At 41.3% G+C, this 26,198-nt stretch overlaps 1 protein-coding gene across 2 annotated transcripts in view; it reads left to right on the top strand.

The window, feature by feature from the left end:
• RPS6KC1 (ribosomal protein S6 kinase C1) overlaps positions 1-25,610 on the top strand; it is a 227,383-nt gene extending 201,773 nt beyond the window's left edge. For both annotated transcript variants that reach the window (XM_089677776.1, XM_089677777.1), the window contains exons 15-16: positions 1,377-1,472; positions 21,912-25,610. In XM_089677776.1, coding sequence (XP_089533902.1) covers positions 1,377-1,472; positions 21,912-22,022 — 207 coding nt within the window. In that variant the 3' untranslated portion in view covers positions 22,023-25,610. The remainder of the gene's footprint in view (positions 1-1,376; positions 1,473-21,911) is intronic.
• Positions 25,611-26,198: the final 588 nt, after the last annotated feature.

Genomic DNA, 26,198 nt, shown 5'->3' with positions numbered 1-26,198 from the left:
CACTAGTGAAGATCACTGTTGTGGAGTGAAGATGAGCAAATGAATGAATAATCCACTCTACCAAGAATTTATGGTATTTTATTTTCCTGATGTATTGGTGAATTGAAGAACAGTGTTACCAGTTCAAAAAGAGCAGAGTATGCAGTGGGACTTACTCTGTGGAGGAGAGGAGAACATGGGTACCCTTTCCCTGGGTAGATACAATGTGGATTCCTCTTTCATCTCAGGGGCTTATTGGGTAAGAATTCCTACCCTGTGACACCACTGGCCTTATGTAAATCCACTATCATTCTCATCGTCCAGCTATGCAGTTATTGGGTAACAATTCCCACCCTGTGACACCACTGGCCTTATATCAATCATGTCATCCAATCACGATGAATCAAACCCTCCCACACTCCCCAAGGGGTTGGGTCCCCCCAGACGACGTCATTGACCATATATGGATTTGGTCAGTGACCCTTTTTTTTTTTTTTTTTTTTTCTTTTTTTTTTTTAGGTTAGTGCATGACAAGGTCAATGGAATTAGGTACTTGTTTAGTTGTACTTTAATTTGTGAAATGCTGCGTGTTTATTCCCTTTTTTGCTGCATTTCAAGTGAAATAGCATTTATATCAGAACTCCAAGTCAAGTTAACTTTCAGCATCAGTGAAACGCTAAATAATAAAGAACAGCAATTCTAGATAGAGTTGGCAATATGTCATGAGAGTTAACTATTTGTTACATAGCACATTTTATTTAAAAACAAGCCAGGAGTTCTGCTTTAAAGGAAAACCGAACCTTTTAAGTTGAGAAGGGCTAAAACCGATCAGTTTATTGTTTGCTCTCTGTGTCCCATTAGGGAGATCTTTCTTAACGCCTGTTCCAATGATGCAACATGTAGTGAAAGGCAGTCTCTTTAAAGTGAGGGGGTGTTCCCCTCTTAGATGTCAGCAGAGTAGGTTTCCCCATTGCAAGATGTATCCTCATCTGTTGTTCAAGTGACATCTCTGCGATGACAGATTTCCCCCAAAAATGGTCAAAAGGACGGATGGGAGGATCTCCCCAGAGAGAGAGCAATAAAAAAAATCGAATCCCTCACCACTTTCACCAAGACTAAATAAAAAGGTTTGCCTTTACAATCACATTAATAATAATTAATACTTGAAGAAGCTTTTCATGACTGATGGGGTGACCAGGGTTGACTGAATCACTAGATAATGGACTCTTATATTGTGGTTCTGCCTGGTGGGTGGAGCTGGAGTGGAACTCTGATTCAGTGAGCTCTTCAGAGATATAAGAAGGCTGTGTACAGTGTGTATATATATATCTGACGTGTGTGGAGGTCTGTAACATCTAATGTTTTGCATATATTTCAGTTTTAACTTGCTTTTTCAGGCCCTGGTTGATTGTCACCCAGCAGGAATCAGTACTCATACTTCCATCAACATGCCGGAATGTGTGTCTAAAGAGGCGAGGTCCCTCATTCAGCAGGTAACTGGTAACAACCTGTTTAACATTTACCCCTTGTTTATAGGTGATGTATAGTGTAATTACATTAAGCACATATCTTATTATTGCAGTGTTTACCTTAAACTAACGTTTTATATTGTACAAGTTTGTTTTTCTGTATATTTGTGTTGTAGTTATCCTCTGCTCTAGACATGGTGTTTATAACAAAAAAAGCAACTTGGGCTACAGTACTCGCCTCTTCTCTAATTCCGCAGTAATTGCTTTCTGTCACTAGATGTCCTCAGTCTTCCAGGTTAAATGACGTCCTGTAAATCCTGGAAATGCAGGCCGTTATAGACCCGCCCCCCTGATGAGGCGGCACTATGGCGCCCTCTACTCACAGTATTGCAGAGGACGGTGCTGACGTCATTACATTAATAAGAAATTTGTTTTTAAAGCAGAGCTAAACTCCATGAGAGTTCAATGGTCCGACATCTCTCACCAGCTCCAGCATCATCAATGCAACTTCTTCTGGGTGCTGGGCTGCGGCCATTCTCTTTGGGCTAAGCAGGATGACATCAGTTCTGCACACACGCAGGAGTACAGTCATCCATCACATAGGCGCTGTGCCGGAGTCTTAACTGAGTAGTGCTTAAGCAACTCGGTGTACATTCCAAAGAAAACTGCGAGCAGGCAGCTAGGTTGCTTTTATTTAGAGACACAAAAATAAAATGATAAAATCGGGCTTGAAATCAATTGTAAAGTCAACAGTTAAAATCCACACTAGCAGCTGGCAGAGTATTACCGGTTACAACACATAAACTATAAAAATGGGAAAAATGCATCACTAAGTATATGTCTAAAATAACATAATACAAGAAATTCAACATATAGAATATAGAGTCCAGTGTTAAAGCAACAGTATAAATCCAATATGTGTCCAGAGAAAACGTTGAAGGGGAAGAAAAAAGGTCCTTCACCAACACCAAACACACTGCACCTAATCGGATAATTTTGACCCCCAAAGGAAGGTCAATAAGCACTGTATGCTTCCCAGAGACAATCACTGGACTAATTGTACTTCATAAGAATCCGTCCTTCAAAACGAAGCTCCTGACAAAAAGCACCTGAATTTCTTGTAACCTCCGAAGTGCGACCAAAGAACATACCTTATTAGGCCTGGATGCACTTTTCCCCTATGGGGTTACTGATCTCTTCTTAGAGGAGACAACAGTCAATCTTCTCCTCCCCGATCTTATGGGCAATCACTCCTTCTTACTCCTCCATTATGCTCAAATAAACATAGAACATAATTTCATAGTGTAGTAGTTAAAACCAAGCTGTTTATTAAATGTATTGCACTTACATATAGTCAGAGATCAACACTCCTTTAAGACAAATATTATATACAGCCACAATCACTTCCTGCGGTGTCTGACACCTGGCTCCTCCCACGTGTTATGTCACGCCCTTCATGACTTCATCAGGGAGTTTGCTTTTATTGCAGAAGAGCAGGCATGTTGCTTCTGCCAATAAAGAGCCTGACTGTTTGCAGTTTTTAACCACTTCCCGTCCGGCCCATATACATAAACGGCTGGACGGGAGCAGTGCAGGAGCGGGTTGCCATTCATAAACGGCTCCCGCAGTTTCAGCCTGTGCGCGCTCCCTGGAAGCGAGTGGATACCGATCGCTGTGAGGTCCTGATCATGTGATCACTGATTGGCCATTCAGTGATCACATGAATAGTAGTAAGCAAGATGTCACTTCTGACATCATTGCTTACTACTTGTGAAATCTCTGAATGATCACAGAGGTCACATGGTACAAGGCTATTCACAACAGCCTTGAACCATGTGACAAGCTGTGACCAATCACAGCTCTCACAGTATTTCTCAATGGCTGCAAGAATGCAGTCAGAGAAAAGGGGAAATGATTGCTTTTACAGCCTTTATGGGTGTAAAAGCAATCAGCGTAAAAAAAAAAAAATATTCATCACCCCCCACAAGTAGTACAGTGTCACCATGGTGACACTGTACTGCTAGGGTGACAGTATATTAAAAAAAACAGACAAAACATAAATAATATAAAAATGTTGAAAAATTATAATTTTTGGTTATAAACTAATTTGGGTTATTTTTGTTTTTACTAAAAAGATAGCTGAATACATTTTGGCCAAGATTTATGAAGAAAGATTATTTATTTGCAAACGTTTATAAGAAAAACACTTTTTTTCAAAATTTTTGAACTTTTTCATTTATATAGCAAAAAAAAAAAACAAAATCCCAGTGGCGAATAAATACCACCAAAATAAAGTTTTATCTGTCTCAAAAAAATGCTAAAAAAATTCATATGGATACAGTGTTGCATGACTGCACAATTGTCAATCAAAGTGTGACAGCGCTGAAAGCTGAAAATTGGCCTAGACAGGAAGGTGGTAAAAGTGTCCGGACTTGAAGTGATTAACCTCCCTAGCTGTATTCCCGAGTGTAGCTCGGGGTAAAATGTCAGTGCCAAAAGCGGTAACCCCGAGCTACACTCGGGCTTACCATGCGGCGCTGCATAGGGAGTCCCTGCAGCACTTACCTTGTCCTGCGCTCCCGCGATGTGTCCCCTGCAGTGTCCCCGACCATCTCCTCCGGCTGATGCCGACATCCGGCTTCTGTGTTCCAGTCCCTGTGACGTCGGGACGTACGGGCGCCGGGAAATTTGAAAATTTTAAAAAATGTCATTTTTTTCAAAACAAATTTTTTATAGTAAAACATTGCTGTTTCAACCCATTTCACATACATTTTGTCCCGAGTGCTTTGTCCTGTGCCCTGCATGCATTTTGTCTGTTCTTTCTGCTTGGAAACTGAGAAACGTCCATGGCGTCCAAAAAGTGTCCCTTTAGGTCAAAAGCGGGTTTAGACCAGCGATAGTAAATCAGAACCACTTGCAGAATTGAGTGATAATGATTCGTGGGGAAATTCGTCATCAGACACTGAAAACGATTTTGCGAATTTGCTCAGTGATGTGCGAACTTGGCGCTATATTTCAAATCTCAGTGTTTTCGGTTTGATTATATTATTGAATTAAATGTATTATTATTAATATTTTTTTATGATTATTTATTAAATTATAATTTATGATTTCGTGTTTCAAATTTTATCATACCCGGGATGTTTACTAGACTCTTCAGACAGATTTCTGTGAGTTATTCCTAAAAATTACAGCCTACAATAAAAAAAACTACAGTTGTGTCCAAAATTATTCAACCCCCACTGAAATTGAGTGTTTTGGCCAGTTTGACATTGCTTTTGATCATTCAGTCATCTTGCTTACATTTACATTAAAGAGGCACTTGTAGGTCAGACAAATATAACATAACAGTTATAATGAAATAACCACAAATGTCTTTTCTGTGCTCACAGCATTATCAGTTTTATTCAACCCCCAAGTGACATTCAATCTTAGTACTTAGTACAGCATCCTTTTACAGTTATAACAGCTTTTAAACGTGAAGCATAGCTTGACACAAGTGTCTTGCAGCGATCTACGGGTATCTTCGCCCATTCTTCATGGGCAAAGGCCTCCAGTTCAGTCACATTCTTAGGCTTGCGCACTGCAACTGCTTTCTTTAAGTCCCACCAGAGGTTCTCAATCGGATTTAAGTCTGGTGACTGCGATGGCCACTCCAAAATGTTCCAGCCTTTCCTCTGCAACCATGCTCTAGTGGACTTGGAGGTATGCTTGGGATCATTGTCCTGTTGAAAGGTCCAACGTCTCCCAAGCCTCAGGTGTGTGACGGACTGCATCACGTTTCCATCCAATATCTCCTGGTACTGAAGAGAATTCATGGTACCTTGCACACGCTGAAGCTTCCCTGTACCTGCAGAAGCAAAACAGCCCCAAAGCATGATTGACCCTCCACCATGCTTCACAGTAGGCAAGGTGTTCTTTTCATCATAGGCCTTGTTCTTCCTCCTCCAAACATAGCGTTGATCCATGGGCCCAAACAGTTCTAATTTTGTTTCATCAGTCCACAGAACACTATCCCACAACTTTTGTGGTTTGTCCACATGGCTTTTGGCATACTGCAGTCGACTCTTCTTATTCTTTGGAGACAGCAAGGGGGTACGCCTGGGAGTTCTGGCACGGAGGCCTTCATTACGCAGTGTGCGTCTTATTGTCTGGGCTGAAACTTCTGTACCCACATCTGACAAATCTTTTCTCAGTTCCTCAGCAGTCACACGGGGACTTCTCTCCACTCTACGCTTCAGGTAGCGCACAGCAGTCGAAGTCAGCATCTTCTTTCTGCCACGACCAGGTAGCGTTTCAACAGTGCCCTTTGCCTTGAATTTGCGAATGATGCTTCCTAAGGTGTCTCTTGGTATGTTTAACATCTTTGCAATCTTCTTATAGCCATTGCCCTTCCTGTGAAGAGAAATCACCTCTTCTCTTGTCTTCCTGGACCATTCTCTTGCCTTCACCATGTTTGTAACCACACCAGTAAATGTCTAGAAGGAGCTGAGTATCACAGTCATTTTAAAGCTGCCTAATTGGTGCTTATTATGCTTGATTGCTGCTCGGTGACATCCACAGGTGTTTTCAATACCTGATGGAAAGCACCTGTATGAACCTCTGTTCTTCAGAGTGGTAGTCTTTAAGGGGTTGAATAATTGTGGCAATGAAGAAACCACATAAGAACCATTTACTACTGTATTACATAAACAATTGATGTCATTTTAGTTGCATTTGGGTAGTTACAACGTCCTTGTAGGATTTGATTCTGAATACAATTCCAAATGTACACTATAGTCCCTAAACCCCTTTACAGCATTGGGGGTTGAATAATTTTGGACACAACTGTACATATTTCCATGCAGAATAATTTCCAGCACCAGAAATCTGAAATAATCAGACCGCTAGGGAGGTTAAAAGACTTTAGTTCTGCTTTAAATGAGACCCAAACTTAACAAGTGAAGATTTTGGTGCTTAAGCAGTACCCAGTACTTGTCTTGCATCCTGGCTCACTGTGAATAGTACCTAGGCACACCTGTTCCCACATCTTACAGCCTCATCTACAGATCACCCAAGGCACTGCTGCTGCAATTAATCTTTGGCAATAAAAACTGGAAGCTGATTGGTTTCTCTGCAGTGCTGCATCAGATTTTGCACTCTCCAGTTATAGTAAATCAGCCCCCCAATGCCACCAAAATAAAGCCCTATTTGTCCCCCAAAATGATATGCCCTCTGTATTGTATTTAAAAAAAAAAGTTATTGCTGAATTAATAGACCTATAGCTAAAAATAAAAATGGCTCTGGTGTGGATTTTGTTTAAAAACAAATGGAACATAATTCATAAAATATGTTAAAATAATACATAGCCCCTGGCTTGCTGACTTCTATCTGAAAATGTTCGCTGCTTCATAGTCCTGCTTACCTTCTGGTTGCAATCATTTTTGAATCATAGATCTGGAAAAAGCATGCAGCCAGTGATGATGGAACTCCCGCACTTCATACTTGTTTCAGGCCAATAAGTACTGAAGCTAAAGACTTAACATGACAGCCAGACATAGGAAGCTCAGCAATTGCAGCATATGTATATTTCTTTTTAGGGTTCTTGAAGAAATTATATGTCAGATACTTTTTTTCTCTGCTTTGAAGTAGTTGTAAAGGCTCAAGGTTATTTTACTTTTATGCATTCTATATCTGAAGGTTAAAAACCTTCTGTGTGCACCAGTCCCCCTAATACTTACCTGAGCCCCATCGCAATCCAGCAATGTGCACAAGAACCTTGGCTCTCCAGGGATTCTCCCTCCTCATTGGCTGAGACACACAAACAGCCAGTGAGCCAAAGAGGAGAGACAGTGGTAAGGGCCGAGCCGCAGCTCTGTGTGTGAATACACAGACAGAGTAGCGGCTCGGGAGCAAGCCTGCTTGGGTGCCCCCATAGAGAGCCGCTTGCTCTGGGGGCACTCAACAGGAGGAGTGCCGGCGGGGGAGCCGAGAAAAGGAGCTGCTTTGAGCAGGTAAGTATAACATGTTTGTTATTTTTTAATTGCCTTTAATATCACTTACCTGAGCCCCATCGCAATCCAGCAATGTGCACAAGAACCTTGGCTCTTCAGGGATTCTCCCTCCTCATTGGCTGGGACACACAAACAGCAAGTGAGCCAAAGAGGAGAGACAGTGGTAAGGTCCGAGCCGCAGCTCTGTGTGTGAATACACAGACAGAGCAGCGGCTCGGGAGCAAGCCTGCTTGGGTGCCCCCATAGAGAGCCGCTTGCTCTGGGGGCACTCAACAGGAGGAGTGCCGGCGGGGGAGCCGAGAAAAGGAGCTGCTTTGAGCAGGTAAGTATAACATGTTTGTTATTGTTTTTTTAATTGCCTTTAATATCACAGTTTGCTGCATAATTTTTGACTGTTAAAACAAAATAGACTTGGCACCGATTTTCGAACTCTTCCTAAGCTGTCACACTGAGACAAGTCCTCCTCTAAACACAGGTCCCCATTCAGTTGATCATTATTCCATACAGGCCGCTATTTGTGTTGAATTGCGATGAGGAGAACCGTCCACGCCGGTGAATAAAACAAATGGATTTGATGGTTTTTTTTTTTTTGCTCCCCAGCTTTGCTTATTTTATGAACAGCTGGTTTGGAGATTCTTCCCGCCCCCAGTGAACGCTGCAGCTCACAGATGAAATATTAAAACGGCAAATGTTGTCAAGCGTTCGCCTGACACTGAACTTCTGAAGACACGGCCTCCGTTTCAGGTGCCTTTACCGGAGTCAGCGCTTCGCTCCTCATCTTGGCTCATCCGTTCCAAGATCTTGACAAGGCTGGCAATGGGAAGAGAGGAATTAAGTGCAAAGAATTCCCTTTGCCTTTTCTCTTCTGCCGTGCCTGGAGCAGATTTTTGGCTCCGTAGAAGTGCAAGGAGGGGGAAGTGGTGGAAGGTTTCTGATGATCTGTGTTCGTTCCCCTATTAGAAATAGGATCATTTCAGACATCTGTGTTTTACAAATTCTCTCTGATGGCAGACTTGTCTCATTTTGTCTGCCTTGCACTTGTCAAAATACATCCTACTCTTTCCACATCACATCTGAGACCCAAGCGATCTGTTCTAAGGGAGATCCAAGGACATCGGCTCCCTCGAGATTTCTGTGCAGGAGGTGGCACAGCAGTCGCTACTAGAAGGGCAATTATGTAAGGTGCTTTTTTGACTTTTACAGAAACGAAACTTCAGAAGCAATGAGCGTTGTGTTTTTATTAAGCCAATGCAACTTATCTACTGTTCTGGCTTTTAAATGTTTTTTAGACTTTTTATTTGTGAAGTTGTACTGTTTTGTGCTTTTTTTTTTCCCCCGTTCTATTTACTACAGATACATTTAACTATATTTAAACTGTATCTGTGTTTACAATTTCCAGCTGCTTTGCAGTAGATGTTAAAAGAAAAAGTGTGGGAATAAAAAAAAACAAAACCCTAAACAGAAATACTCACCTCTATGGTTGCAGCAGTCCCCTGTCGGCTCTAAGCCCGGAACTGAGTGATCTCATGACCAGTGATTGCTCAGTCCTTGGTCCTAAGTAAGCAGAGATTGTGACTGTCAGTCGCCATTCTGTGCTCTGCTCCTCCAGTACTCACTGGAGTGCCAGGCTGGGTTGTAGGCGGGAGTGGCTGGCTCGGACTCTCAGCAGCACACAGAGAAGCTGAGTTAGCTGCCGATCAGGCATCCGGGTGAATCCCGACAATGTTGTCAGAATCCTTCCAGAGTCTGGAGCTGCTCTGTGAAGTCAAGCTTCAGTGAACTTTAGCCTGCTGTTGGACTGATTCTGGATCACAGGATTGCAAACATAAGGGCACTCCTGTGACCCAGAAGACAAGTATGACAAAAAAAAGCTTTGGCCATATTTCTCTTTGAACCCTAAAGTCCAGATCACACTAGAATGCTCTGTTTTAACACTGGTGTCCATTTTGCTGGGCAGTGAGGGTGCAGTGCTATGCACTGCTTACATATTGTTGTTTGTTTTTTTTTTACTTTATTGACAGTGTACCAAGATATACTCCATTCAATCTCCACACCACAGCGCATTGCTCTGCTCTTTGGTGTGCTGATATGCGGTGCCTTCCAATGTGCTACATGAAAATGCAGTACCACATCACACCAGCATTGTGATGTGAAAGGGACACATAGAAAACTTCTATGTGCCCTTGTGACTGGTCTTGATCAGGTACAGAACAAACACCAGTCCCTGCACATAGTGTGAATGAGCCCTAACTGAATGTCTTTTAGTTTGCTATATTATTGTGTATCACACATTTTCTTAGTGCAGGTTTCCTGATGGTGATAACAGTAGATCTTTTCTTTGTAATACGTGTTGAACCAGCCATTTGTAGTCTCCTTTGAAAGCCTGTGTGACAATATGACAATGCATGAGCAAAATTGTGAAAAAGTAACCGAGCGTTGTCACCTTATAACAGGAAGATCCTTCATGGCAGGAGCACGAGCTGTCATTTAATTGAAAACTAAACATTTAAAAAATATTGGAAAATACTTTCAGAATTCATTTATAGCCACTCTGTTGCTAGATGAAAGATTAAAATAAAAAACGTAAAATTTAAAAGAAAAGACTTTTGTGACAAATGTGGCATATGGCGGTAAAGTATAAAAATACGCCTGTATTTACAGCACCTGGGAGCCCCAGCTGTGGCTTATTTCTGCCCATATTACTGTACTAGAAAATGCATTGTGTGACTGTAATCTCTGGTAAACGCCAGTACTCGCAGTTACATGCATATGGACATAATTTTCCAAATGTGAGAATTGCATGTTCAGGATATTACATTTATACACATACTCATGTAATTGTGAGCACTGGCGTTTGCTACAAAATTACAGTAGCATGGGCAGAAATTTGCTTAATCTGGGCCTACCAGGCACTGTAAATACAGACGTATTTTATGCTGTACTGCCATACACCTGTGTTACATTAGTGTGCATGATCCCCAACACTTACCTGTCCCGCTGTCCACAGCACTGAAATTCCCTGTGTTGCAGGGGCATGGTGGCTGACGATCCTCAGTATCTGACACTTAACCTCCCTGCGGTATGATTATTTCAGATTTTTGGTGCTGAAAGCGGTACCATTATTTTGCATGGAAATATGTAGTTTTTTTATTGTAGGCCTGTAATTTTTAGGAATAACTCACTGAAATCTGTCCGAACAAGAGTCTAGTAAACATCCCGGGTATAATAAAACTTGAAACACGAAATCATAAATTATAATTTAATAAATAATCATAAAAAATAATAATATAATAATAATACATTTAATTCAATAATATAATCAAACCGAAAACACTGAAATTTGAAAGTTCGCACATTGCTGAGCAAAGTCGCAAAATCGTTTTCAGTGTCTGATGACGAATTTCCCCACGAATCATTATCACTCAATTCTGCAAGTGGTTCTGATTTACTATCACTGTTCTCTAGCTGATCTTAAACCACTTTTGACCTAAAAGGACGCTTTTTGGACGCCATGGAAGTTTCTCAGTTTCCAGGCAGAAAGAACAGACAAAATGCAGGCAGGGCGCAGGACAAAGCACTCGGGACAAAATGTATGTGAAATGGGTTGAAACAGCAATGTTTTACTATGTAAAATTTGTTTGGAAAAAAATGACATTTTTTAAAAATTTCAAATTTCCCGCCGCCGCCGTACGTCCCGACGTCACAGGGACCGGAACACAGAAGCCGGATACCGGGGACGCTGCAGGGGACACATCGTGGGAGCGAAGGACAAGGTAAGCTCTGCAGGGACTCCCTATGCAGCGCCGCATGGTAAGCCTGAGTGTAGCTCGGGGATACCGCTTTTGGTACTGACATTTTACCCCGAGCTACACTCGGGAATACCGCCAGGGAGGTTAAGGCCTCATGCACACTGGACGTTTATACAGCTGCTCCTAGGGGTGTCAGGCATTTTTTTTAATTGCCTCTAACCCCCCTGCATGTTATCCTATGTGTTCAATCACACACAGGATTTTAGCAGCATTTTGTGGCAGGAGAGTTTAGTAGCAGAAATAAAAACTTACTGTGGGCGGGACGGGCGTCCTGGAGCAGCACTTTGGCTGAAAAAACACTTGACGCGCATAAACGCGTGTTAACGCTAGGCACTTTTAGCGCTTGAGCGTGAGTTTATTTCAATGGGCAGAATAAATTATTTATTCTGGCTAATGAAATTAATTAACGGCCAGACGCTTGATGCGGGTAAACACGTTTAAACGTACTACCAACTTTTACAAGTTTTTTTTGGCCAAAACGCTGCTGGCTTCTAGAGGGGTTAAAAATTGTCGGTGTGCATGAGACCTATAGCAGCAAAGCCTTTCTTTGCTTCTTATGTGTAGATATAGTTATAAACTTTTCCACCTAAGATCTGGTTACACAACTCAGAACTATCTCGGTTTTATTTTATATGTTTTCATTTAAGGTGTCTATATAAATATGTGATAAGGGGCTGTTGATGAGCTTTGGGCTCACGTCGACAGTAGCAGTTTGACAGATTTTGGGATCATTCAGAGCTCATTGTTAGGTACATTTGACCTGGAGGTAACGTCCTTGTGACCTTCATATTACCTTACTCAAGTTGCTTTTGCACTCCCATAGACTAGTACAGAGAGGGAGGTTTGCTGCCTTAACAATGAACTTGTGTAGAATACAGTGCATTACTAAAGTATTCAGCCTGATACTACAGTTGTTTAATTCACTTTTTTTCTAATTAATCTACACTCAGAACCCCATAATAACAAACTGAAAACAGAATTTTAGAAATGTTTGCACATTTATGAAAAAGGAAAAACTGGAATATCACATCGTCATAAGTATTCCCACCTTTTGAAACGCTTGAAATTTAGCTCAGGTGCCTCCTATTTCTCTTGATTGTTGCTGAAAAGTTTCTACACCTTGATTGAAGTCCACCTGTGGGAAATTAAATTGATTGGACATGATTTGGAAAGGCAAATACCTCTTTAATGTGTTTTTCACTGAGGAGAGGCATCTGTCTAGCCACTCTGCCATAATGCCCATATCAGTGGAGGGCTGCAGTGATGGTTGTCCTTTTGGAACTTCGTCCCATCTCCACACAGGATCTTTGGAGCTCAGTCATAGTGACCATTAGATTTTTGGTCACCTCTCTTACGAAGGCCCTTCTCCCCCATGTGCTCAGTTTGGCTAGGTGACCAGCTTCTTGGAAGAGTCCTGGTTGTGCTGAACCTCTTCCATTTGAGAATTATGGAGGCCACTGTGCTCTTGGGAACCTTCAGTGCAGCAGAATTTTTGTGGCCTTCCCTAGATCTGTGCCTTTCAATAATCCTGTCTATGACCTCTGCAGCCAGTTCCTTTGACCCCATAGCTTTTGCTCTGATACCTTATGCATTGTCAGCTGTGAGGCCTTTCATAGAGAGGTGTTTGCCTTTCCAAATCATGTCCAACCAATGTAATTTCCCACAGGTGGACTCCAAACAAGGTGTAGAAACATCTCAGCAATGCAAGATAAATGGGAGGCACCTGATCTAAATTTCAACTGTTGTTGCAAAGTGTTTGAATCCTTATGTCAATGTGATATTTCAGTTTTTCCTTTTTCATAAATTTGCAAACATTTCCAAAACACTATTTTCACTTGGGGTACTGAGTGTAGATTCATGAGAAAAATTAATTAAAACAACTGTAGTATCAGGCTGCAACAAAATTGAAAAAAGTCAAGGGGGTCTGAATACTTTATGAATGCACTATATATCTGTCTTAATGCAAATCTTGGTCCAAGTAGGTTGCTCTGGACCAGTGGATGCCAACTTATGAGGTATAGGGGGTTTAAACTGTCATCACCCAAGGGACATACATAATAGGCAAACGTAGTGGTAAGGAGAGGACTGCCAAACACTGCAGACATAAAATGATTGTCAGAGACTAATGCAGGCCATAGATGGGTCAAAAATCGGCCGATTTTTCAGCCGAAAAAAAAAATCGGCCGATTTTCACATCGTTAATTAGTTAATTGGTCGGACGTTTTTCTGGATTTTCTCAGATTTTTTTGAGTTGGAAAAATTTTGCCGATCGGCCGATTTTCGCGGCAATGATGGGCAAATCGGCCGATCTTTTTACCGATAAAAAAATCTGCGCATGAGCCGTGACCTGCAAGAAAAAGAAGAAAAAATAAATAAAAAGAAGAAGAAAAAGAATAAGAAAAAAAAAAGAAGAAGAGAAGAAGAATTCCAGTCCGCTATTACATTTGACATGAAAAAGTATTGCGGTTGCAACAATGTATCTATTTGTATCCGAAAAAACCCATCTGTATCCGAAATGGATACAAATAGATACAATGTTGCAACCACAATACTTTTTAATGTCAAATATAATAGCGGGGCTCTCTGCAGGGACAGAAGTAATTAAATGCCAGCCGTAGATGGGAAGAAAATTGGCCGATTTTTTTTTTTTTTTTTTTTTTTTTTTTTACTGTTGGTGGTAACGTCGGCCTATTGAACGACCGATTTTTTCGTTTTCTTGTTAAAAAAACGGCCGGTTTTCTCCCCGTCTATGGCCTGCATAAAGACATCCTACGGATTCGGCTGGAGATTGGAAGCTTGCTGCAGAAGATAGTGAAAGACTAGGCACATGTTTCATGAGGCCAGTATAAATGACTGTTATTACCTCTTTACAAACCAATGCTCTCACTTTCCATAATGGTCCTAAGGGCTGCACAACAACTACCAAAAGCTGGAGGGAAGTCCAAGTGTTGGTCCCTCTGTTTAGGTTGCATTGAAGTCATCAGATGTGATGGTAGTAAGACCAAAAAAGATTTTATTGGTAGAGGCACCAATTTGTAAAATGACTCCAAATATTAAGTCTACAATAGCCAAGGACTCTAGATTTGCAGATTCATCTGAAATACAGGCTTTAAAAAAAAACAAAAAAACAAATAAATAAAAATCCCATTTTGCTTTGTTTTTTTTTTTCTTACTACCATTATATGTAAATTTGTGCAGCTTTGTGGTAAAAACTGTATGGTTGTTTTGATCTATGGTCTGACTAGACTACATCCTCATATCATTAATACTGTATAACCCATAGAGTAATTTGTAAAAGACACAAAGGTCAAACCTTTAGTCAAAGCTTCATGCTGTCAGCCTTTTGTCTGGGTCTTTGAGATTTGACCCGGCATCCTTGTAGACTGGTGGCCTGTGAGGTCATTGCTGGTCCATCATGTCTGCTAAGATTCCTCTCAGGCCACCTGCGCTACATGACCAGAAGTAATAAGAAAGGGGAAAGCGTTCTCTGAAATTAACCCCTGCACTCTCTGATGACCCAGCATCTTCATCACGGCTCATAACACCCCTGCAAGTGGCCGCTGGGGAGATTCTAATGTCGCCTCTTGTTTGTAGGAGGAAACCAGCAGTCCATGTTGTCAGGAAGTCTTTAGCAGGAAAAAGGAAAGTCTCTAGTAGCATGGAGAGGGCTCGTCTGTTTTTCCCTTTCCTTTTCTACTTACAAATGTCAAAAACACGTCCAGAGGGAGCGTCTGGGGAAATTTATGCCACTTCTTACCCTACATACGGGGCCTTTGACTTCACTTTCATACTCTTCAAAGTTCCCTCTGCTTTGTAGTGGCAGATGAAGACAAATGTTTGACTGGGGAAAATCCAAATATCTGTACTGTACTTGGTGCAAAGACCCTTTCAGTACAGGATTTACACTGACATGTAGACTATGCTATGCATACTACTACACAATATTAGTTCTATATTACCTGGCTTACAATACCCTTACTCATTTTAAAGTGGAATTTCACTCTTTTAATCACCATTGACTATTTTTAATCCTTATGCTGCTATCATTAGTAAATAGATCGGAAAGTAGATTGTATTTTGCTTGTTTTAAAGTTTTTTGATTTTTTTTATAATTATTCAGTTACTTCCTGGTTTCCATGCCTAGGCAAATGTCATCCATCTCAGGAGGGGAGGAGGGGATTTCTCAGCTAAGAACTCTCTCCTGCCTGCATGCCTGAGCTAATGGCAGATGGATTCCAGGAAGTGAAAGCGACATGAATTCTCTGCCCTTGCTCAAGATGGTCGCAGCCAGAAATGCAAGGGGATGTTTTTCAGAGTGATTTCTCAACAAAATAAAGCATGGAGAAATGGAGGGATAGATGATTTTGCTTTAAATAATAAAAATAAATAGCATTTTTGTTTTGTGGTGCTCAGATGCAGTGTAGATCCACTTTAGAGAGGCATTCCATACAAAAACAAAAACATCTGTTCAAGGAGTTGTAACTGCTTGATGTTCAGCTAGTCAGTATGTTCAACTTCACCATGAAGTATGTGACACAGTTTTATGCGCATGAGCTCAGCCCTTTGCCTTGTCCCCTGGCTTGTTTTTAGGTCTCTTTCTGGTTAAACTTATTATTTTGGATTTACACATCGCCATCCCGCATTTTTTTTTTTCTAGGATTGACCCCGTAAGTGATCACAGTGGTTGCTGAAGTCTTCATTCCATTGGAGGAATATCCAGGAAGGCACCCTCCTGGTCAAACTTATTTTTTTTGGTCAAGCTTATTTTTTTGGAATTTACACCTCACCCCCCCCCCCCCCCCCCTTATAGTCATACCCCTTTTTTTAACATATTTTTCCATAGGAGTGACACTGTAAGTGATCACAGGGGTTGCTGAGGTCTTCACTCCATTGGAGGAAAATTCAGGAGGGTGCCCGGTTGGACTACATGTTCTGTATTGATTGCCATTGAGGGGTAATGTAACCCTCCTCCTTGTGAACTTGAGCATGTGTCCATGGGGGATCAGTGGTGGTGGTTTGCAAGTTGATTTTTCACAGTATATTAAGAGCACATAAAGTTAAACTAAAGTGCATCTGAGCACTACAAACCAAAAACGCTTTTTAATTCGTTTTTAATTTTCAAAGCAAACTCACCCATCCATCCATGTCTCCATGTTTTATTTTGCAGAGAAATCACTTAGAAAAGCACCCCCTTGCATTTAATGCAGTGGCTATCTTGAGTAAGGGCAGATGATTCATGTAGCATTTTCTTCCTGGAATCCATCTGCTCTTAGCTCAGACATTCAGGCAGGAGGGTGTGCTTAAGTGAGAAAACCCTTCCTCCCCTCCCAAAGACTCCTGGGATGTATGACATCATTTGCTTACACCTGGAAACCAGGAAGTAACTAAAGAAAAGTAAAAAAAAAAGTTTAAAACAAGTAAATATGCTATTATTTCCGTTCTCTTTATTAATGCTAGCAGCATATGGATTCTAAATAGTCAATATTGATTAAGAGAGTGGAGTTCCACTTTAAAGGAATTTTAATTAATACTACAACTGACTTGGATACTTGGCTTTATTTAGATTTTCACATGCAACTGACACATCTGAGGATTTTTCACAATTGGAAAAAAGCTTCCTTCTTTCTCTTGGTTTTAATTTGTTGATCAGCATTTGGTGCTTTATACTGTATAAATGTCACTATTGATTTGTTGAGCGTGGTATGTATATAATCAAATTTATTGGGAAAGTGCTTTATTCACTATACAGGGTAACTCCTCTTTCAATATACAATTGCTACACAAGTCATATTGTCATTGAGTGTTATTAAAAATTACCTTTCTTTTTCAGTCTGCAGCACTGTAGTTTACTGTAAGATTCAATGCAAAATGGTAACCTGGAGGCATTCTGTACGCAGATGGTGTACAGAACGCCCGGGAAAATGTAATTTCCTGCTAGTGTGTTGACTTACTGATTTTTCCAGAACTCAGCACTAAGATACAAGTCAGATTTTGGGCATCCCCTGCAACAGAAATTTAATTTTTGGTGAGATATTCCCAAAGGGAATTCACATCTAAAAGGGATCTGGAAAAAAAAGGCGCTGTGGAAAATGCTCTCAGACAAGCACCTTAGTGAAGGTGCATCTTTATTGGGTGAGACAAAGTAGCAAATATAATAAAATTGACCAGCCTGAAGTGGACAGTGGGATTCCAATGGACGGCCCGTCCGCTCTGAGGGGAGCTGAGATCAGGGCTGTCCATTGGAGTCACACTGTCCACTTCAGGCTGGTCAATTTTATTATATTTGCTACTTTGTCTCACCCAATAAAGATGCACCTTCACTAAGGTGCTTGTCTGAGAGCATTTTCCACAGCGCCTTTTTTTTCCAGTTCTCTTCATCATGCATATGATTAACAAGGCAGCAGTGGTGAGCTCATGATTAACTGTTCACATGTTTCCACCTGGAGTGGCCTCTCTGTGCTCATTTGTATGAGTTTTCCACATCTAAAGGGATGCAGACCCTGTCACTTTCCTCTTTAGAACCTTGCAAGTGCAGCTGATTGATAATTATAAAATCACTCCCATGCACATACATTTTGCTCATGGACACAGACAAACCGCAATTTCTTCAGAATAACAAAAGGCAGGAATGTGCAATAAAGTTTGTTAAATTCATTGCAATGTACATAGATCACCCAGAGGGTAATGTTTTTATTTTTTCTCAACAAAAGTGGAGTAACTCTTTAAATACTGCAGCGTTGTGTGATTTTTCAGGATAGGTAAACGCGAAAGTATTTGTGAAAAATTAATCTCATCCTTTGCATACATCCGTAGAAATGTAGCTCTGTAGTCCAGGTGGCTGCAGTGGCTGCTCAGGGTGACAATGGTGCATTATTATCATTGTAGGCCAAATAGTGTTGTCATCCTGTGCAAAAAACACTTGTGAATAGGCAGGATCACTAGGTACTTCTTCTTTGAAAGAAGGAGATTATGAAAACCTAAAGTGAGCCTGTCACTGCATGGGCAAAGCTGAAAGAATACATACTTTTAAAAAAAAGAATCTGTAAAATACTTATTTTTCTGGGGGCCTCTGTGTTTATGCCACTACAAATATTCCACACGTTCAAGTGTATAGAATACCTCCTCCCTCATTGTACACTAGGATTCTTCTCACCAGCTCGTATGTCACTACAGAACATACAAATCTGTGGGAGGAACCACAGCATGTGGCAGGGGGTACAGGTATTCGACTCATCCAAAGGGTCAGATACTTGCTGTGGATGGGGAGCTACACCATGGCTCTGTATCAGCACACGAGAGGCAGTAAAGTAGGTATGTTGCTTTTTCTTAAAGTACTATGTCTTTTTTTGACACTCCAGTTACAGGGTCACTTTAAACATTGTACATTTTTATAAGGAAGGTTTGAGTTGAGTATTTTAAAATGTTGGGCATAGTTATACTTTAAACTTAAAAGCAACTTATTTTGAAATACACGTGGATGCTGCCCTGTTTTTATAGGTGAAGTCTCCAGGGCTGTCATCCTCATCCTGATTTTACTACCTAGTAAGGTCAGTTATCTCTCGTTCCTCTTGGCATTCTGTGTTGGACAGACTTGTTGATGACATCTTTTGGGTCCAGCATCTAGACATTTGAACATATTGCATGAGGATGTTTGGGATCTCCTTCCTTTCTCTTGTCTCCTTTTATGAAATTTGCCATTTCAGATCATTTTGGCAGTTATTTTGGCATCCCTTGTGTCAAGTTTTGGTAACCTGTGCTCTTTAAAGATTCTCCCCTTTGTCCCTTTGGAAACATTATACAGATAAGTATTATGGTTTATACAGGTTTTTAAGGGGCTACATTGACTATGCGGGTAACATATTCTGTTGCTCAGTTGCAACATATTCTGTGCTCCTGAGGAAAACAAACGTGTGAAACATGTTGATATTACATGTGGACTGTATGTTATGTTACCATGTTTTCTGATGTAGATGCCCTTTAAAGTGCCTTGCTACGCACATTTCTGGTTCTATGAAATATAGGATGTGGGCATATAAGCATAGGACGATTTCCTTCCTTGTTCTAGTTATCGCTCTCCAACTCTTTCTTACCGGTCAGTGTGGCCACACATCACATTTTGAGACCAGTATTGAAATGGAGGAGGAAGAGGGCTAACTCTTGGCTTTCTCTGTGGAGTCCCAAAATACTGGGTGCTCTTATTTTTTCATATGCAAGCACCCTGGGTTCTGGGACTCTGTAGACATGGGGGACGTGTGGAAGGATAACCTCAATAGACCACTTATTTGTCTGGTTTGCAGTTTTGCTGACAGTTTTGCTTTAGGGAGGCACAGGTATCCTTCAATATACAGTTGCAAGAAAAAGTATGTGAACCCCTTGGGATTACGTGGAGTTTTGCATAAATTGGGCATAAAATGTGCTCTGAACGTCATCTAAGTCACAACAATAGAAGAACACAGTCTGCTGAACATAATACTACACAAACATTAGATGTTGCCATGGTTTAATTGCACATAACATGTAAACATTCACAGTGCAGGGAGGAAAAAGTATTTGAACCTTTGGACTTAATAACTGGTTGACCCTCCTTTGGCAGCAATAACCTCAACCAAACGTTTCCTGTAGTTGCAGATCAGACCTGCACAATGATCTGGAGTAATTTTGGACCACTCCTCTTCACAAAACTGTTTCAGTGTAGCAATATTCTTGGAATGTCTGGTGTGAATCGCTCTCTTAAGGTCATGCCACAGCATTTCAATCGGGTTGAGGTCAGGACTCTGACTGGGCCACTCCAGAAGGCGTATTCTGTGCTGTTGCAGCCATTGTTTTGTTGAATTACTTGTATGCTTTGGGTCATTGTCCTGTTGCATCACCCATCCTCTGTGGAGCTTCAGCTGGCGGACAGATGGTCGTACGTTTTCCTGCAAAATGTCTTGATAAACTCTGGAATTCATTTTCCCATCAATGACAACAATCCATCCAGGCCCTGAGGCAGCAAAGCAGCCCCAAACCATGATGCTCCCTCCGCCATGTTTTACAGTGGGGATGAGGTTTTGATGTTGGTGTGCTGTGCCTTTTTTTTTCCACACATAGTGTTGTGTGTTCTTCCCAAACAACTCAATCTTGGTTTCATCTGTCCACAGTATATTTTGCCAGTAGTGCTGTGGAACATCCAGGTGCTCTTTTGCAAACTTCAAACGTGCTGCAATATTCTTTTTGGACAGCAATGGCTTCCTCCGTGGTGTCCTCCCATGTACTCCATTCTTGTTTAATGTTTTCCTTATTGTAGATGTGTCAACAAAAATGTTAGCATGTGCCAGAGATTTCTGTAGGTCTTTAGCTGACACTCTGGGATTCTTCTTTACCTCATGCAGCATTCTGCGCTGTCCTCTTGCAGTCATTTTTACAGAACGACCACACCTAGGGAGAGTAGCAACAGTGCTAAACTTTCTCCATTTGTAGACAGTCTGTCTTACCGTGGACACATGAACATCAAGGCTTTTGGAGATACTTTTGTAACCCTTTCCAGCTTCATGCAAGTCAACAATTCTTGATCGTAGGTCTTCTGAGAGCTCTTTTCTGCGAGGCATGGTTCACATCAGACAGTGCTTCTTGAAACCAGTAAACCCAAAACAGGTGTGTGTTTTTTAAGGGCAGGACAGCTGTCAGCAACACATCCATTATCATCACACTGATTGGAGTCAAGGTTGGCTCACTCCTGGCTCCAATTAGCTCTGGGAGAAGTCATTAAGCTAGGGCCTCACATACTTTTTCCTCCCTGCACTGTGAATGTTTACATGTTATGTGCAATTAAACCATGGCAACATCTAATGTTTGTGTAGTATTATGTTCAGCAGACTGTGTTCTTCTATTGTTGTGACTTAGATGACGTTCAGAGCACATTTTATGCCCAATTCATGCAAAACTCCACGTAATCCCAAGGGGTTCACATACTTTTTCTTGCAACTGTACATAATACTTTTAGCTGTAAGGGCCACTCTAGTTTTTATGATCTTTCAGAAACTGACAATTACATTAAAAGGGAAGTATGGGCTTTTGAAAAAAAAAAATACTCACCTGGGCTCTCCCCTTCCAGCTCTGCACAGACAACTGAGCAATCAAACACCGTGATCGCTCAGTTCTCCCCTCCGCTCTGAGCAGAGAGGAAGACTGTCAGTCTCTGGCTCTCTGCTCTGCCCCCCAGCACTCACTGGAGCGCTGGGTCATGGAGGGTGCGGGAGGAGCTGGCTCAGGCTCTCGGCAAATCGTTAAGAGGCTGAGCCAGGTGATGATCCAGGGTTCTGAGTGGATCCTGACCATATGAACCTGGACCGGCTTTGTGACCTGCTGTTGGCTGAAAATGGGTGCAGAACGAACTTAAAATTAGAATAAAAGGTTCCCTTGTAAAGAAGAGATGTTATAATGACCTGGCTCATACCTACAGTACCTGGAGAATCCTCTTCATCCTCCCTCTGATTCTGATGTCAGCAATGTGTCCTGACTTCATGACCAGTGGAAGAAATCACGGCACTTAGTGCTGCACCAGGCATACAACACTTCCAGAAATGTGTTGGATGATGAGAATTCTCTGGGCACATTATTCATTTTGTTTTTGCTACATTTTTATTGAAATTGTCAAATAATTTTCTTTCTTTTTTTTTCAGCTTTTGCAGTTTAATCCTTTGGAGCGCCTTGGAGCTGGAGTTGCAGGTGTTGAAGAGATCAGATCCCATCCTTTCTTTACTGGAGTGGACTGGGAGGAATTTACAAGATGAGCTGACGTCTAATAAACACTTTAAAACACTGCCTACTTATATTTTACATATTGCACAAACAGAACTGACATCACTTGGTGGGAAGATAGTAGAATACAATGTTATCAATAGCTGATATCCGATCGCCCTGCAGTTATCGGACAGTAATGGAGCTCAGGTCCACTCCCTCCTCTCCAGTTATTTACTTTGTCTAGAAAACCGGAGCCAGGTCTCTTTTCCCTATGGAACATATTGAATCCAAATAAACGCTCGTGTGGATATCAGAGACAAAAAGGAGAATATGGAAATGATATATTGCTTTGCATGTCATGGACGATGTATGAATGCCTTTAGAAGTAGAATTATACAGTCTTAAAGCTGAACTCCAAGCAGACATGAAATGAAAGGTTTGCATTTGATGAATTTGACAAAAGTGTATTTCAAATACAACTATTATTATACCCAAATGTGTCTTTATATTAGCTTCCTGCAATTATTTACACAGCAGGAGTACGGTTAGCCAGTCATGCACTACTACATTGCACAGTGTTCTCATTGGGAGATAACTGAGCAGAATGATGACCTCATCGGTGTGTACAGTGAAGATGTTGAAAGAGCGGGACTGTAGTCTGCTGGAATGAGTAGGGACAGAAAAGGATACTTGCACTGATAGTGAATTTATCCTTTGATTTCATTGAAGTCACTGACCTAGTTATGCTGCCTGGTAGGGGCACCTGGATCGCAAAACTGGCTAAACAGAATTCCAACTGCTTTGGCAGAGATAACAGATCCCACATTTTTATTTCAGCTTTAGATTTAGCTGTGTGTCTGGCATGAGAGTTTAAAGAGACATTCTCTCATTCTGACTGCTGATGCTGTAAATTAGGACAGTGAAATCCTCACCTTTGTAACATGTTGCCTATCTTGTTCATTTGTGGCTATATGTTTCAACTGAGCTCAGGAAGAGATCTCAGGAAGAGATATTCAGAGTTTGTAGCTAATATAAGGGATCGGTAACCATGTTCAATTTTGTACAATTGTCCATGGAAGTTTTGTGAAGAACAAGTAAAGATTCTGAAAAGCTAGATTTGGGAACAGCATGTAAATGAAGCACGTGTATGCACACAGTGGGACAAGACAGACAAATATTCTCCTGCCCTACCTAATAATATCAAACCTGTCTAGGCTTCTGAGACTTCTTGTCACTTTGGTTAGCAAGGCAAAGGGACACAGTCTCTTCAAAGCAGCCTCAACACCCTTCTTATCCTCGCTGTTCCTTCCTCCAATGCAATGACTACAAGATACCTGGTACTTTCAGGTATGGGGAAGTTTGGGACTTCTTCCTATGATGCCGTGCTCTGGAATAGCAGCCAGTCATTAGGCATGGATACTGTGATGTGATGTGTAAGCTCCAACATCTTCTGGCACAGAGGTTAAAGTGATTGTAAATGCAATTTACAAAAAAAAAATAACAAATGTCATTCTTACCTGCTCTGTGTAATGGTTTTGCAAAGCAGAGCAGCCCAGATCCTTCTCTTCCTGGGTTCCCCGCTGGTGCCCTTGGCCCCTCCCTCCTGCCAAGTGCCCCCACAGCAAGCAACTTGCAATAGGGGCACTCATGCATAGAATGAATGAAGGTGAAAAACCTTGAGCCTTTACAACCACTTTAAGGCTTCAGCGTTTTTTTAGCTTAACAAACAGAGAACAATAAAATAAACATTCCTCAGTAAACTAATATAATTCTTACCCCAGCATTTTCAGCTTACAGCTGCCAGTGCTGTTTGATCCTGCTCTTTCAGTGCTGCTTCCCTGAACTTCCAGTCTTTACAGGAAATAATTACCGTTGGACAGTGCAGTCTCCAGCCGGTCTGCTAGCTTAGAGAAGTGAAGAAGAGATTAGGAGGGAGGGAAAAGGAGTGCCTTGCCATCATAGATTACAGGGCTGTGTATTTCTATTGATATGCAAAGTGTAGGGAGACACAACTCTACTTCCTGCATGCAAGAGTGGCTCCATAGAATGCTGCAAAAGAAATGAGCCACCCTGAAACAGGAAATCCGAGCCATTGTTTTGTGTGTCCATTCATACACAGACACTGCTTGCCCCCCGCGCTATCTCCTCGTTAGCTCATTGGCTGTGATTGACAGTAGCGGGAGTAGGGAGAGACCTGGAAAAGCTGTGTCTCTTGTGCAGTGCACATTGCTGGATTGAGATGGGGCTCAGGTAAGTATTGGGGGGGCTGTTGCACGCAGAAGGTTTTTAAAATGCATGAAGGTAAAAAAAAAACATGATTCTTTATAACTTATTTAAACTGGGTATTGTGGGGCTGTGACAGAGGAAGGGTGGCAGGGGAGCGCGGTGGAAATGAGTATAAGTGGACCAGAGGGTGGGCTTTAAGGGTTACTTCACACTGTTCTGTGCATGTTTCCCGCAGCATTGCCAATTACATCTCAAGTGGTGTGTTTGCCTGCACCAGATTGCATGATACAGAAGTACCATTCGATCTGGTCGCTGTGCGTTTTGTAAAGTAGTACATGCACTATTTTTGCTGGGATCCAGCGCAATTTTAGCCCATTAAAATGATTAAACTGAAATCACACTGCACCCAGATCGCATGTGAATCGCACAGGAGTGCTCAGTGCGTTCCTCTGCGTTTCATGGTGTGAACCGGCCCTAAAGACACTCTGTCATTGTGCCTTGATTGGACAGCATGACAAAGTCTTTTTAAAGCTGGAGCCAGGCAGATAAAAACAAAAGTCCATACTTAGTGCAGAATAGCGGGTTAGGGGTAAGCACTCCTGTCTTGCAGCACTAGGATCCTTTGTTCAAGTCCCCAACCTGGACAATAAGAAGCATAAGGCGTGCATAGTCTCCCTGTGCTTGCATGGGTTTCCTCCCACACTCCAAAAACATAACGGTAGATTAATTGCCTTTTGTCAAAAATTGGCCCTTGTAAGTGTATTTATGCATGTGAGTTATGGACCTTAGATTGTGAGCTCCTTGAGGGCAGGGATTGATGTGAATGTACAATATGTAAATTGTTGGTGCTATATAAATACCAGTAAGAAAAGAAATAGAACAAAATTAAATGTATGTATTCCTTAAAAAAAATGTGTGTTGAAATACAGCTCATAAAAGTACCTGGATCCTATCGAATATTAGCTTCCTGTAATCCCCTGCATGGAAGGATTGGGTGAGGGAGGGCCAAACAGGCTCTAATATATTGTCAGGATAACACATGGCTTGTTGGAGAGCAGAGTGATGACTTCATGAATGTGTTGATGCTCCTTTATTGTCAATTTACCGGTCTGGGCTGCATCAGTGACCACGCTGTATTGGTTATCTGTATTGGAGAAAAGTGCGGTCACTAAGCCGGTTATGTTTTTTGTTGGGCATGCCTGGAACACAATACTGGTTGAACAGAATTACCGGCCTTTTAGAAGGTGAAACGGTTATTATACATGTATATCAACGATTTAGCTGTTTGCCTGGAGTTCAACTTTAATGATGAATTTTATGTATGCATTGAAGGATTTTAAGTGAAAAGCAAAGGAATCCAACGTAAAATGTTAAAATGATTGCACAATAATAAAGATCTCTACTAGGAACAATGTCTGATCAGCTTCTGGTCTCCGTGTTATGTTGATTTTCTAAAACCCTTTAAACATATTACAGGAAACCTTTGGATGAACCGCATGTTCACCCCTATGTGTGCGACAGATTGCACACCGGAGCGGCAGGTTTTAATTCTCTCTTTGTGTATACTTAACCGGCTTGCTCCTTTTGTGCAGCTACTTCATACTGGATGATGGTACAAAAACATATTCTGTCCTCATTATGAAGTGCATTATAATACATTTGCAGGTTCAATATGTCCAACAATGCAATGTGTTGCTGAAGGAAATGACTTTTCCTGCAGCTCTAAAGTTACGCAAGCCTTATTAGATTAAACATTTTTTTTTTAATTCTAGGAAGAAAAAACTATCTTACACTAGTTTTTACTTTTCTCTTTTTTTCTTTTACTATAGAGAGTAATGTTAAAGAAATATCCCATGCCCAATAAAATGAACCTGAACTCAAAGTGCAGATTTGGTATCTTATACAGGGAACATCTAGAAATGTTGATTGTTCATTAGAAGTACCCTAAAAAATTTACGTTTTGCCTGGAATTCTTCCTGAAAAATACCAGTGCACTTACT

This window comes from Staurois parvus, unplaced genomic scaffold (assembly GCF_062004578.1).
Source record: "Staurois parvus isolate SC_StPar_1 unplaced genomic scaffold, SC_StPar_1.0 ptg000192l, whole genome shotgun sequence".
NCBI classification, from domain to species: domain Eukaryota; kingdom Metazoa; phylum Chordata; class Amphibia; order Anura; family Ranidae; genus Staurois; species Staurois parvus.
Note: the sequence above shows the minus strand (reverse complement) of the source record. Positions and strands in the feature narration are given on the sequence as shown.